This window comes from Mirounga angustirostris, unplaced genomic scaffold (genome assembly GCF_029215605.1).
Source record: "Mirounga angustirostris isolate CCGP_5_RB_7025 unplaced genomic scaffold, mMirAng1.0.hap1 SCAF_11, whole genome shotgun sequence".
NCBI lineage: Eukaryota > Metazoa > Chordata > Mammalia > Carnivora > Phocidae > Mirounga > Mirounga angustirostris.
The window spans coordinates 52,814,839-52,830,531 of record NW_026991719.1 but is presented as its reverse complement, the minus strand read 5'-3'; the positions used below and the strand labels follow the sequence as shown (position 1 = coordinate 52,830,531).

Below are 15,693 nucleotides of genomic sequence, written 5' to 3'. Positions count from 1 at the left end.
TGGAATTAAAACAACAACTTAAAAAAAGTGATAATATTAAAAAAGTTAAGAATAGAACTACCCTATGATCCAGTAATTGCTCTACTAGGTATTTACCCAAAGAATATTAAAACACTAATTTGAAGGGATACATGCACCCCTATGTTTATAGCAGCATTATTTACAATAGCCAAGATATAGAAGCAGCCTAAGTGTTCATTGACTGATGAATGATTAAGAGGATTATTTATAAATATATAATATATAAATATTACATATTTAATCATATTCAGCCATAAAAAAGAATGAAATCTTACCATTTGCAACAACATGGATGGAGCTTGAGAGTATAATGCTAAATGAAATAAATCAGCCAGAGAAAGACAAATATAATATGATTTCCTTGTATGTGGAATTTAAGAAACAAAACAAGTGAGCAAAGGGAAGAGAGACAGTGAGGGATAGAGAGAAGTCAAAAGCAGACTCTTAATTATAGAGAACAAACTGATGGTTAGTAGAGGGGAGTTGGGTGGGTCAAGGTTAAATATGTGATGAAGATTAAGGAATGTACTTGCTGTGATGAGCACCAGGTTTGTAAGGAAGTGTTGAATGACCCTATTATGTACCTGAAACTGATATAACACTATATGTTAACTAATTGGAATTAAAACAAAAACTGCAAAAAAGGAAAGAGTACAATACTCATCATGAAAGATTGTAAGTACCAAATGAATTAATCCATGAAAAGTGCTTAGTACAGGGCATGGAAGAGTAAAAGTTCAAGAGATAGTGACTATCATTTTTATAGTTGTTATTGTATGTATAGTGTAGTTTGATTCTTAAAAATCTTAAATAATGTAAACATCAAATCTAACAGTGCTCATGTTACAAGTGAGGAAGCTGAAGTTCAGATTTAACTTGCTCAAATTCTCAGAATGAAGTAGATGCAGAGTCAGGCCCTTCTCTGTTTCCTGACTTCCTCTTCAATGTTCTTCTCAGTGCTACTGATCCCACTGCAGGATTGGAATTCTTCCCCAGAGAAATGCTGTGCATGTTTTCTGGGACATTTATCTTCACATCTAGAAGGTCCTAACAAGAGGCCAGAGGCAGTTCAAAAATACAGTCACCAGGTCAGACAGAAATTAACACTAGTCCAATGAGGCATGGGTTTTCAGCTCCTCATTAGGAAAAACCATAAAGGGGAGGTGTGTGTGTGTGTGCACGCATGCACGTGTGCATGTGTGTGTGCCTGTGTGTGTGTGTGTGTGTCTGTTAGGGTTTTAGTTGTAAAATACAAAAAAGGGGCTCTCCAAAGCTCAGGGTTCTCTGTGTGAGGAACCCAATGGAAAACAATGATTAGAAGTTCAAATGAGGTGGACTGAATGAAATAACCAAAAATCAAGGGACAACCAGACAAGAGGGATTGAATCTGGGAAGCAGAGGTGCTTGACAGAATTCCATGTAACAGTGTCAGGGCCTGAAATGCTGTAGTCTTCGCTTAGCCTTTTTCCAGTCCCAAATCATCTGTATATAATTACCCTTGGCAAGCATGTGGAGGAGATACTGTCTGTCCTTGGGGTCTCACTACCCCTTTCTACACAGATCACCCCTCCCCAACCAAGGCCTCTCTTATCCCTCCAATTAAAAAAAGAAGCCAAGCTTAGACTTTACTTACAGTTTGGTATGAATTTGTTGATGTATTTCTCCTTTTGGAGGTGTTTATATTTTCAATGTTTAGTAGACTGTGAGCAGTGCCAAACCTAGGGGTAGACTGCTGGTGAACTTACAGTCACTCTGGGACTTGTGAAGTGATGCAATTAAGCTTCTTAGTAAGCCTAATGCCTCTCTCTTGCTGATCACAGATATGTACCAATTAAAAGTCATTGAAAAGTTAACCTAATAGACATACCACTACCTGGTCAATGGGCAAGTACACTGGATGTTAAACTTAATTTTCCCTTTAAGAAAAATATAATAGACCCCAAATGAGCACTAATGGGAACACTTACCACCAAAGAGGTGGAGCTATTGGAGAAAGTGATTCAAAGATATGAGATATGGGAATATATATCCCCATGACAACTTTATCCATGGGCTTGCCAATTATTTAAGCTTTGATTTGTAGAAAGCTCTTTCATACACTTAATCTCTTATACTCTGAAGCCCACAGGCACCCACTCCCAACACTCTGTTCATTTGCAAAAGTGTATCAGGCAGGAGTTAACAGTATGACTGCTGAATATTGCACAGGTCAGCAATGTTGATCTCTCCTTCCTAGGCCCATCAGAAAGGAAAATACCACCATACTGGAGTGAGAAAACTCATCCCAAAGTCACCCCCCTACCTCTGAGTCTTGTGGAAGAAACCTAAAATAAACACAGCCTGGGAGATCAAAGACCAGAGAACCTTACTGGCTCCATGGAAAGTCAAGTCAACACGCTGGGGTAGGGGGGATTTCTTCACTCACCCTGAACCTCCAATCCCAGGCAGGGGAGGGTGGAGATACTCACGTGACTTGTGCTGAAATAGGGAAGGAAGGAGAATGTGAGATGGGGCTGGGAATCCAAATGAGAGATATAGAGAAGGAAGGGAAGTGAGCAAGCACAGACGCTGGCAGCCATCAGAAGTTCAAGCCTCTTTGACAACAGGAGGCGAGAAGAAAGGACAGAAGTGGTTCTGGCTGCAATGGGGCTCTTACTGGGCCTCCTGCTCCTGGACCACCTAACAGTGGTCGCCTATGGTAAGGCAGCAAATGGGGGCCTGGTTACCACTGCTGGCACCAGCAAAAGGCTGGGGGTTTGGGATTGAATGGCTACTGGGGAAAGCCTATTCCTGCTGAATAGGTGAATGTTCTCAGACTGTGCTGCAGACTCTCTCAGCTTTGGGTAGTTGAAGCCTGCTGAAGAAGCCAGGAGGTAAGTTTGGATGGAAATTGAAAAAGATCCTCTCTTGAAAAACATCCACATGATTTACTAGTACTTGTCATATCTCAGGGACATTAAGAAGGTGCCCAATGCCATCCAAATCCCTCCTCCATCTTATTTCACCTGAAATTCTACCATTATACATTAACCCCTCTGTCTCCAGGTCTTGATCCCTGTTAATATATACAACCCTCAAAGAAGGAATGTTGTCTAAAAGCTAGATGGAACCTTAAAAGTGACCTAGAACTTGGCTGTTATGAACAGTGCTCAAAATATCTGTTCACATAACTTCCAGTGACTGAGAGTTGATGACATTTCCAGAGTATCTAGTCTATCCAGGGGCAGCTACAAATGTTAAGATGTTCTTTCTTGTGTTGAACTAAATATACTTCCTTGTGGCTTCCATTCTAAGGCCCTAGCTCTTTTTCTTAGAGACACATAGAACATATCTACTCCCTCGATGCTGTGACAGCCCTTTAGAGTTCTGAGGGCAGACATCATTCCTCTTGATTCATCTCTTCTCCAAGATAAACAAGCCCTAACTCCTTCAATTGGTCCTCACAGGACTTGTTTCTTACCATCTCCTGGGGTAACTCAGTTTCCTGTGAATATGGCCCAGTTTGTCCAGGCTACGTGTGGGAAATTAATGCTGGATATGTATCCGAAAAGAGGTCTTACTATCCCATAGAAGCATTATTTCCTTGAGTATTCCTCCATCCTCTTTTACATCCCTGAGAATTGAGATAGACTTTTAGGTAACTAAGCCTAAGTAATAACTAAGAGAGACCCAAGATACAGCAAAGGGATTCTTACTGCACATCTACTTGTTCCATATCTTTAGAGGGAGATGCCAGATATATGTTAGCTTGGTGTCCCTTCTATTCAGTGTTTCTCTAGGCTCTCTGAAAACCACAAGGATAGTTGGAAGGTATAAGTCAATTCTATTGAGGTTACCTTCACTTTGGAAATCAGAGTACATAATATACAATGTCTTTTTTAGGTGTGTGATGCTTCGTGCCTACCATAAACTGTCTCTTTGTGATATTAATGAAGCAGGAGGAGAAAGAGGAGGAAATGAGAAGGAGGAAGAATAGAAATTAGATGGAAGGATACACTGAAGGGAGGAAAGAAGAAGGAAGGGAGGAAGTAAAGGGGGCAAAAACATGTAATTCTTTGAAGTCTGGTTACTAATCTGTCCCATGCCCCTATTCTGGAATGTAGGAATCAAGCCTGACATACTTTTAGAAGTGACTTTCAAGATTGAGAAATTGAGACTGGCTATTCACATAATTGACTGGCCAGAGTGGGCTATGTGAGAATCCCCAGTAAGTTCCCAGAGAGGGTAATGCAAGCCAAGCTTTGCAGTTCCCCCAAGGCCAGAGGGAAGATATACATACACATAGACAAAGGCATTTTCAGCTGTTCCAGATGTCCTCACAGCAGAATGCTGTTTGTTGTCAGGAAAAGTATACAAGAATTCTTTTCAGAGGAGGGGCAGGAGATTTGTGAGAGCTGGAAGATTAATGGGAAAGAGCACATTAAACTGAAAGGTTCAGATGGTTTTCATGGGGCTTAGGGCTGGTATGTGTGTGCTTGTAAGTGACACATGCATGTTCATGATGATGATAAGCTGCATCTGAATGCATATGGAGGCCTGAACTAGCAATAGTACAGTGACACTCACCACCATCTGGTGAAAGTTCACCACCAGCTAGAAAATGTAATTATTTAACTTCCATTTCCATTATAGCCTATTAGCATTGAATCATCTAGGATTGGAGGGGATCTTAAGGAGTAATGCTGTCCAAGACTTAAACAAAGCTCAGAACTTCTCCCAGACTGCTTAGTTCATCAATAAACAGCTCTAATTAATTATAAAGTTCATTGTTAGGGCAAACCAAAATCTGCCCCTGTTGCACTCCCATTCATGGGTCTGAGTTCTGCTCCCTGCCTAATCTGAAACTCTCCAGAGACTATGTGACGGATTTAGCAACATGGACTCATGTTTATTTATTCTTTTCTACTCGAGGCCAAATATGCTAGTGATGTTCTGATGTTCTAAGAATCCATGGTGAGGGCACAGGCTAGAGGCCTGACTTTAGTCTCTCCCCTGGGACTTGGTACTTGGCAACAAATTCTGGGAGCTAGAAGGCATGCTCCCACCCTACCATTTGTTTGATTGAAGCCTGAGAATCCTGGGCTACATAACAGGCTTTTATTCAGTAATATCTCACATTTTGAACCTCCTTCTTCTAGGACAGACATAAATAAATTGTCTACATAGAATCCCTCACTCCTGGTTGGAGTTAAATAAAACACAAAATCCTTAAAATATGAGCTTATGAATGAAAATTTCTTTTTTTAAGATTTTTTTTTATTTCAGAGAGAGAGAGAGCATGAGAAGGGAGAGGGGCAGAGGGAAAAGGAGAAGCACACTCCTTGCTGAGCAGGGAACCTGACACAGGGCTCAATCCCAGGACCCCAGGATCATGACCTGAGATGAAGACAGACACTTAATTGACTGAGCCACCCAGGCACCCTGAATGAAAATTCTAATAGGAAGTGATGCCTCTCTCAACACTCCCAATTCCTCTCCACCATGTTTCCCTCCCCAGCACACCAAGGAACAATCTCTTTTTGGTCCTACTACCATTCCTACCACAGCCAGCTTTAGGATTTTATTCAGACCCCTTTCCTTTCCAGACATTTTCCTCTCCATTCCTCCTCAAGATGGAATTTTCCAATGTACCTTTGGTGAAATCTAAGAGAAAGCAAAAGGGAAATAAAGATAAATCAGAAAAAAAGTTCAGGCTTACAAAGTGCAGATTTCAAACTTAACAATAACCAATGATTTTGTTAAACAGGAGTACATTTCACACAAGTTTCCACCCTCAGAATTGCCCTGTGTCCTTCCTCCCTTCCAGAGAAGGGCTTAGGGTCAGGGACCCAAATACTGAGGCTTTCTGAGGGAGCAATAGGGAATAAGCGGGGAATATGGCCCTTTCTTTCTTAGCCCTGCAGCCCCCACATTTCTCCAGGTATATAATTACATAATAAAATAACCTAGACACAACAGTTCAGCATTTGCTCCTACACTTCTTTTGGAAAATACTGAAAGAAGTTCTTTTTCATAGACTTACAGAACTTCAGAGTTTAAAGAATCCCTAGAGATCATTCCATTCAAACTCTCTACATTATAGATGAAGAAAATGGGTCCTCATGGTGGAAAGTGACTTATCCAGGGTCATCTCACAGCAAGGCAGTGATGGGAAAGGAACTTGAAACAGACAAGAGCCAAACAGTGTTAAGAGTTTTCCTTCTGAGGACTGGTTCTGATTGATGGGAAGGCTGACAGAGAACAAAAGGGCACATGGAATCTAAAAGTATGATGGAAGGAAATTTGAGAGGTGTTTCTCAGAAGTCTCTTGAGGTCTGCCACTGCCATCCTAGCTCCCAAGCGGGTGTGCCATCTATGTCCACTTTCTTCCTCCTTTTCAGGCCATCCCATCCTGGAAGCACCTGAGAGTGTGATAGGGCCTTGGAAAGGAGATGTGAATATTCCCTGCACCTATGGTTCTCTGCAAGGCTACACTCAAGTCTTGGTAAAGTGGCTGGTACAACGTGGCTTGGACCCAGTCACCATCTTCCTACGTGATTCCTCTGGAGACCATATCCAGCAAGCAAAGTACCGGGGCCGTCTGCAAGTGAACCACAAGGTTCCAGGAGATGTGTCCCTCCAACTGAATACCCTGGAGATGGATGACCGGAGCCACTACACATGTGAAGTCACTTGGCAGACCCCTAATGGCAACCAAGTGGTGAGAGATAAGATCATTGAGCTCCGTGTCCAGAAACGTGAGTAACTGTGATGATAGGAAAGCACTGAGTGACAAAGAACAAATAGAGGACTATAATACTAGGAAAGCTTTAGAAATCCAGAGAATTTTATTTACTTGTACACAGGCTTTCTTCAGTCATATGTGCTAATCAGGGGAAGTGGACAGGGAGAGGATCCTCAAGGTCATCACTCTCACAGTATAATTTAAGAAATGTTGGGAAGGGTTCCTGGCTCTCAAATCTCTACCCCTTCAAGCATCCCAGAAATTCTAGCATCCACACCCTGGTTGCCCTCCTTCAGCTATGGGTCTTAAAACTCATAAAAATAAGTATATCTATCTTATCAGAGTATTGGAGAGTAAATAGATGCTGACAGAGAAGATCTGGGGAAAGAGATATGGGGGTTAGCCAAGATACATTTTGCTGACTTGACAGTTTTGTGAAAACCTGGCCCTGGTAATCCAAAACTGCAGATAATCCAAAATCTCTATCTACTAAAGGCTAAAATAATCTCTCTATATATTTAAAAAAAATTAGTTGATTTGTAAATCCAAATAATCCAAACCTCCAGATAACACAAAACAGTACCTAATCTTCCAAAGAAAGCTATTTTTATTTACATTATCCTATTTCTTACCCCCTCCTAAGTCAGGAGCCCCTTTTAGTTCCCTTTGCAGTTATATAATTATCCCTATATCCAGCAAGGATGACTCAGCCTTGTCTTCACATATTCTTGTAACTTCCCAGAGCCTCCTCTCTTGTCTTCACTTTGCAGTCTCTGTTTCCAAGCCCACAGTGACGACTGGCAGTGGCTATGGCTTCACAGTGCCCCAGGGAATGAGGATTAGCCTTCAATGCCAGGCTTGGGGTTCTCCTCCCATCAGTTATGTTTGGTACAAGGAACAGACCAACAATCAAGAACCCATCAAAGTAGCAGTCTTGAGTACCTTACTCTTCAAGCCTGCCGTGGTGGCTGACTCGGGCTCCTATTTCTGTACTGCCAAGGGCCGGGTAGGCTCTGAGCAGCGCAGCAACATTGTGGAGTTTGTGGTCAAAGGTAAGCAACCCTTTCTCTTGGTGATCCTAGCAATGGACCACCTTGTACTGGAGATAACTCAGTACAGTAGTGCCTTTATTCCAGAGAAGAGAGTTTGTGTGTGTGGAGAGAGGGGGTGTCCTGGGTTGTACAATCACAAAAAAAAGAAAAATTCCAGACTGATGGTAATAAAGCTGGAGACAACACCTGTCATGTTATAGGTTAAGAAGATAAAGATGGTAAAGGGGAAAGTGACATTCACTAAGCAAATCATATTTGCCAGATACAATTCACAAGAACTTAACACACATTCTGTAACTGAATCCCACATTTAACTCATGAGATAGCTATCATTACTCACATTTTACAGAAGAAGAAAGTGAAAATCAGAAAGGGAATTTTTTTTTTTTTTTTTTTTTTTTGCCCAGGGGTTAACAGTTAGGAAGTTCAAGTGGGAACTTGTACACAGATCACATACTCTTTCCATTATGTCTGATTGTCTCTATGATTGAATATTTATTAGCTCCTGACACCCTTCAAATCTTTTTTATTTGTTCTTTTTTTGAGTATAGTTGACACACAATGTTACATTAGTTTCAGGTACACCACATAGTGATTTGACAAGTTTATACATTATGCTATGTTCACTACAAATGTAGCTACCATAATATCACTATTATAATATCATTAACTATATTCTTTTTTTACTGTGCCTTTTATCCCCTTTTATTCCCTAACTGGAAGCCTGTATCTCCCACATCTCCTCACATATTTTGCCCATATCCCCACTCTCCTCCCCATCAGTTTGTTCTTTGCATTTATGGGTCTGATTCTACTTTTTGTTTATTCATTTATTTAGGTCCCACATATGAGTGGAATCACATGGTATTTGTATTTATTTATTTATTTATTTATTTATTTATTTATTTATTTATTTATTTAAGGGAGAGAGAGAGAACAAGAAAGCACAAGCAGGGGAGGGGCAGGGACAGAGGCAGAGGGACAAACAGATTCCCTGCTAAAAGGGGAGTCTGACCTGGGGCTTGATCCCAGGACCCTAGACCATAGCCTGAGCTGAAGTCAGACACTCAACTAACTGAGCCAACCAGATGTCCCAGTATTTGTCTTTCTTAGCCTGACATATATCACTTAACATAATGCCCTCTAGGTCCATCCATGTTTTCTCAAATGGCATGATATTTTACTCCTTTATGACTCTGTAATATTCCATTGTGTGTGTGTATGGGGATGTGTGCGAGTGTGTGTGTGTATATATATATATATATATAATCACCTTCCTTACCCATTTGTCTATTGATGGACACTTAGGTTGCTTCCATTCTTGACTACTGTAAATAATGCTGCAATAAACATAGGGATGAATATATCTTTTCAAATTAGTGATTTCATTTTCTTTTTTTAAAATTTTACTAAGTTATGTTAGTCACCATATAATACATCATTAGTTTTTGATGTAGTGATCCACGATCCATTGTTTTCGTATAGCACCCAGTGCTCCAGGCAATATGTGCCCTCCTTAATACCCATCACTGGGCTAACTGATCCCCCCACCCCCCTCCGCTCTAAAACCCTGTTGGTTTCTCAGAGTCCATAGTCTCTCATGGTTCATCTCTCCCTCCAATTTCCCCCCCTTCATTTTCCCCTTTCTTCTCCTAATGTCCTCCATGTTATTCCTTATGTTCCACAAATAACTGAAACCATATGATAATTGACTTTCTCTGCTTGACTTAGTTCACTTAGCATAATCTCCTCCAGTCCCATCCATGTTGATATAAAAGTTGGGTATCCATCCTTTCTGATGGCTAATATTCCATTGTATATATAGACCACATCTTCTTTATCCATTCATCTGTTGAATGGCATCTTGGCTCTTTCCACAGTTTGGCTATTGCGGACATTGCTGCTATGAACATTGGGGTGCATATGGTCCTTCTTTTCACTACATCTGTGTGTTTGGGGTAAATACCCAGGAGTGCAATTGCTGGGTCATAGGGTAGCTCGATTTTTAAATTCTGGAGGAACCTCCACACTGTTTTCCAAAGTGGCTGTACCAACTTGCATTCCCACCAACAGTGTACGAGGGTTCCCCTTTCTCCCCAACCTCACCAACATTTGTTGTTTCTTGCCCTGTCCATTTTTGCCATTCTAACTGGTGTAAGGTGGTATCTCAATGTGGTTTTGATTTGGATTTCCCTGATGGCTAATGATGATGAACATTTTTTCATGTGTCTGTTAGCCATTTGTATGTCTTCTTCACAGAAGTGTCTTTTCATATCTTTTGCCCATTTTTTTTGACTTGGTTATTTGTTTTTTGGGTGTTGAGTTTGAGAAGTTCTTTATAGATCTTGGATACCAGCCCTTTAACTATAGTGTCATTTGCAAAAATCTTCTCCCATTCTGTAGGTTGCCTCTTTGTTTTGTTGACTGTTTCCATTGCTGTGCAGAAGCTTTTTATCTTGATGAAGTACCAAAAGTTCATTTTTGCTTTTGTTTCACTAGCTTTTGGAGATGTATCTTGAAAGAAGTTGCTGTGGCTGATGTCGAAGAGGTTATTGCCTATGTTTTCCGCTAGGATTTTGATAGATTCCTGTCTCATATTGAGGTCTTTCATCCATTTTGAGTTTATCTTAATGTATGGTGTTAGAGAATGGTTGAGTTTCATTCTTCTGCATGTGGCTGTCCAATTTTCCCAGCAACATTTATTAAAGAGACTGTCTTTTTTCCATTGCATGTTTTTTCCTGCTTTGTCAAAGATTATTTGACCATAGAGTTCAGGGTCCATATCTGGGTTCTCTATTCTGTTCCATTGGTCTATATGTCTGTTTTTGTGTCAGTACCATGCTGTCTTGGTGATCACAGCTTTGTAATATAGCTTGAAATCAGGCAAGGTGATGCCCCCAGTTTTGTTTTTCTTTTCAACATTTCCTTGGTGATTCAGGGTCTTTTCTGATTACATACAAATTTTAGGATTGTTTGTTCCAGCACTTTGAAAAATTTCATTGGAATTTTGATTGGGATGGCATTGAATGTATAGATTGCTCTGGGTAGCATAGACATTTTATCAATGTTTAGTCTTCCGATCCATGAGCATGGAATGTTTTTCCATCCTTTTGTGTCTTCTTCAATTTCTTTCATGAGTGTTCTGTAGTTCCTAGAGTATAGATCCTTCACCTCTTTGGTTAGGGTTATTCCGAGGTATCTGATGGCTTTTGGTGCTATTGTAAATGGAATCGTTTCTCTAATTTCTCTTTGTACAGTTGCATTGTTAGTGTATAAGAAAGTAACTGATTTCTGTGCATTGATTTTGTATCCTGCCACATTACTGAATTGTTGTATGAGTTCTAGTAATTTGGGCTAGGAGCCTTTTGGGTTTTCCACATAAAGTATCATGTCGTCTGCACAAAGAGAGTTTGACTTCTTCTTTGCCAATTTGAATACCTTTTATTTCTTTTTGTTGTCTGATTGCTGTTGCTAGGACTTCTAGTAGTATGTTGAACAATAGTGGTGAGAGTGGGAACCCTTGATGTGTTCCTGATATTAAGGGAAAGGCTCTCAGCTTTTCCCCATTGAGGATGATATTCGCTGTGGGTTTTTCATAGATGGATTTTATGAACTTGAGGAATGTTCCCTCTATCCCTATACTCTGGAGAGTTTTCATCAGGAAAGGATGTTGTATTTTGTCAAATGCTTTTTCTGAATCAGTTGAGAGGACCATATGGTTCTTCTCCCTCCTCTTATTAATTTGTTCTATCACATTGATTGATTTGTGAATGTTGAACCACCCTTGCATCTCGGGGATAAATCCTACTTGGTCATGGTGGATGATCCTTTTAATGTATTGTTGGATCTTATTAGCTAGGATTTTGTTGAGGTTTTGAAGTCCATATTCATCAGGCATATCAGTCTGAAATTCTCCTTTTTGATGGGGTCTTTGCCTGCTTTGGGGATTAAGGTAAAGCTGGCCTCATAGAATGAGTTTCGAAGTTTTCCTTCTGTTTCTATTTTTTGAAACAGCTTCAGTACAATAGGTATTATTTCTTCTTTGAATGTTTGGTAGAATTCCCCAGGGAATCCATCAGGCCCTGGACTCTTGTTTTTTGGGAGGTTTTTGATTACTGCTTCAATCTCATTACTAGTTATTGACCTATTTAGGTTGTGAATTTCTTCCTGTTTCAGTCTTGGCAGCTTATAGGTTTCCAGCAAGGCCTCCATTTCCTCCAGATTGCTCAGTTTATTGGTATAGAGTTGTTGATAATAATTTCTAAGAATTGTTTCTATTTCCTTGGTGTTAGTCGTGATCTCTCCCTTTCATTCATAATTTGATTAATTTGGGTCCTTTCCCTTTTCTTTTGGATAAGTCTGGCCAGTGGTTTATCGATTTTATTGGTTCTTTCAAAGAACCATCTTCTAGTTTAGTTGATCTGATCAATGTGTGTCTGGTTTCTAATTCATTGATCTCTGCTCTAATTTTAATTATTTCTCTTCTAATGTGTGGCTTAGGCATCGTTTCTTGCTTTTTCTCTAGTTCTTTAAAGTGTAGAGTTAGTTGGTGAATTCAGGATTTTTCTATTTTTTTGAGTGAGGCTGGATGGTTATGTATTTTCCCCTTAGGACCTCCTTTGTAGTATCCCATAGGTTTTGGACTGATTTGTTTTCATTCTCATTGGTTTCCATGAATTGTTTAAGTTCTTCTTTGATTTCCTGGTTGACCCAAACATTCTTGAGCAGAGTGGTCTTTAGCTTCCAAGTGTTTGAATTTCTGCCAAATTTTTTCTTGTGATTGAGTTCCAGTTATAAAGCACTGTGGTCTGAGAATATGCAAAGAAAAATCTCAGTCTTTTGGGTCGGTTGAGACCAGATTTGTGACCCATTATGTGGTCTTTTCTGGAGAAAGTTCCATGTGCACTCGAAAAGAATGAGTATTCTGTTGTTTTAGAGTGGAATGTTCTGTATATATCTATGAGGTCCATCTGGTCCAGTGTATCATTCAAAGCTCTTGTTTCCTTGTTGATTTTCTGCTTAGATGATCTGTCCATTGCTGAGAGTGGAGGGTTGAGGTCTCCTACAATTAACGTATTGTTATCAGTATGAATATTTTGGTGAACAGTTGGCTTATGTAGATGGCTGCTCCCATGTTGGGGGCATAGATATTTACAATTGTTAGATCTTCTTGTTGGATAGACACTTTAAGAATGATATAGTGTCCTTCTGTGTCTCTGATTACAGACTTTAGTTTAATATCTAAATTGTCAGATATAAGAATTGCTACCCCAGCTTTCTTTTGAGATCTGCTGGCATGGAAGATGGAACTCCATCCCTTCACTTTCAGTCTGGATGTATCTTTAGGTTCAAAATGAGTCTCTTGTAGGCAGCATATGGATGGGTCCTGTCTTTTTATCTAATCTGCAACCCTGTGCTATTTTATGGGAGCATTTAGACCATTCATGTTGAGAGTGATTATTGAAAGATATGAATTATTTGTCATCATGTTGCCTGTGAAGATGTTGTTTCTATAGATTGTCCCTGTAAATTTCTGTTGTATATCACTCTTGGGGTCTTTCTCCTTTTATAGAATCCCCCTTAATATTTCTTGCAGGGCCAGCTTAGTGGTCACATATTCTTCCAGTTTCTGCCAGTTGTGGAAGCTTGGCATCTCTTCATCCATTCTAAATGACAGCCTTGCCGAATAAAGTATTCTTGGTTGCATTTTCTTATTTAGTACCCTGAATATGTCTTACCAGGCTTTTCTGGCTTGCCAGGTCTCTGTGGATAGGTCTGATGTTATTCTGACGTTCTTCCCTCTGTAGGTAAGGAATCTCTTCCCCCTAACTGCCCTTAAGATGGTTTCCTTGGTTTAAAGATTTGTGAGTTTTACTATTACATGCCGGGGTGTTGGCCTGTTTTCCTTGATCTTGGGAGGGGTCCTCTCTGCCTCTAGCATGCGAATGTTTGTTTCATTCCCCAGATTAGGGAAGTTCTCAGCTACAATTTGCCCAAATACATCTTCTAGTCCTCTCTCTCTCTCCACTCTCTCTGGGATTCCAATTATTCTGACATTGGAACCCTTCATGGTGTCACTTATTTCTCTGATTCTATTTTCATGGATTCTGAATTGTTTTTCCCTGGCTTCCTCTTTTTCCTTTTAATCTATTATATTGTCTTCCAGGTTCCTTATTTGTTCTTCTGCCTCACTTACCCTAGCTTTTAGATTATCTAGATTGGATTGGATCTCATTGATAGCATTTTTATGTTCCTCCAATTCAGCTTTCATTTCTGCCCTTAGAGACTCTATGTTGCCATGAATTGATTTCCCCATTCTAGCTATTGTCTTCACAATTGCTAGCCTGAATTCCATCTCTGACATCTTGGTTATATCTGCATCCATTTGTAAATCTGCAGCATAAGTCATAATCTCTGCGTCTTTTCTATTTTGGGGGTTGCTCCTCCTAGTCATTTTGTTGATGTGTGGTTGAAGGAATGTATAGAGTCCAAATTATTGACCAGAACCCAAGCAAGATGCACCTGTTTTCTAGGGACCTTAGGGTTGCTGGCCTCTTGTTTTCCCAGCCTGTCTTCTGGGGGAGGGGCATGCCGGGCTTTTACTCAGGCAACCCTTGTTGGGCAGAGTTTCCCTGCCCCCATGTGGTGGGGGACTGGCTCAGTGGGAATCAATTTTGGGGGCTTTTGTTCTCTGGCGGCTTTCCCTGGTGCCTTTCTGCGTCTCTTCCGAGAGTCAGAGCAGAAGAGACCATTTCCAACCCTCTGCCTCAGAGCAGAGAGATCACAGTCTGTTCTTCAGTGAGCTCTCCAGGCCACACTGTTTCCGTTTCTGTCCATGCTGCTATAAACTGCAGCAGCCTGGGTTTTGCGCCCCTCCGCAGTGCTCCCAGTCCTGCCTCCATGTCGGGGCTCGTCTCTGCCCTTTGTGCTTCTAAAACCGCCAGCTGCTCCCAGTTCGCACGCATGACCCCACAGCTCTAGGTTTCTGCCCCAGGGGCTGCCCTAAAGTCCTTTCCCCGCCACTACTGGTCTGCAAGTCTGTGCCCTGTCCCCAGTGAGCGAGGTTGTCACTCACCAGTGGTGTGGGATCCCCACCGTGTTTTCATTTTCTATGAGTAAATTCCCAGTAGCAGAATTATTGGATCATACAGTATTTCTATTTTTAATTTTTTTTGAAAAACCTCCATACTGTTTTCCACAGTGGCTGTACCAGTTACATTTTCACCAATAATCTATGAGGGTCTTTTTCTCCACATATTCACCAACACTTGTTACATCTTGTCTTTTTTATTTTAGCCATTCTGACAGGTGTAAGGTGATATCTCATTGCTCTTTTTGTTTGTTTTGTTTTGTTCAGCGAGGATTTTTTATTGTTATTTTATTGTTTGTGTTTGGTTTTGTTTCATGAAATAAAGCTCAGATATCTACATAGTTTCTTTAAATACCACCCCCCAATCTTGTTCCTAAAGTCAGAGGCAAGTTCTGGTTGAGGTCTCAATGAAGATTGACTCTGGTTATTCAAGGTCTGGCCGCTTCTTACAGCATTATCCTGGGAGCACTACAAACTGTGTACATGAAGACTGCAGGCTGGGGTTTTAATGAACAGCCCAACAGTGATACATCTAAGTGAATCTTGTGCCTTCCAAGAGATCTCCTTGGAAGGGAAGACACTTATTCCAACAATGTCACCATTGCCCAAAACATGTTGGGAACTAACTGCTTTTAGGGACTTACCCTCAGAGCCACCTGAAAATTACTATCCTCAGAATACAATGCTGTATAAGGAAAATGAGCAAACTGGCTTTAACTATTTGGATTAGGAGGCTAATGTTGGTTTGAGACTCCTGTGTTTTCCTGGAAGCATTTGTTTCCCAAAGCTGAGTTGTAAACAGTATA

General features: G+C 40.6%; 1 protein-coding gene across 5 annotated transcripts in view; it reads left to right on the top strand.

Annotated features, from left to right (window-relative positions):
• Positions 1-2,552: 2,552 nt before the first annotated feature.
• Positions 2,553-15,693, top strand: part of VSIG4 (V-set and immunoglobulin domain containing 4) — a 127,699-nt gene continuing 114,558 nt past the window's right edge. For 2 of the 5 annotated variants that reach the window (XM_064574150.1, XM_064574148.1), the window contains exons 1-3: positions 2,553-2,719; positions 6,402-6,758; positions 7,516-7,797. In XM_064574150.1, the coding sequence (XP_064430220.1) occupies positions 2,665-2,719; positions 6,402-6,758; positions 7,516-7,797 (694 nt within the window). In that variant the 5' untranslated portion in view covers positions 2,553-2,664. The remainder of the gene's footprint in view (positions 2,720-6,401; positions 6,759-7,515; positions 7,798-15,693) is intronic. The other 3 variants (XM_064574151.1, XM_064574152.1, XM_064574149.1) reach the window with 2 other exon arrangements.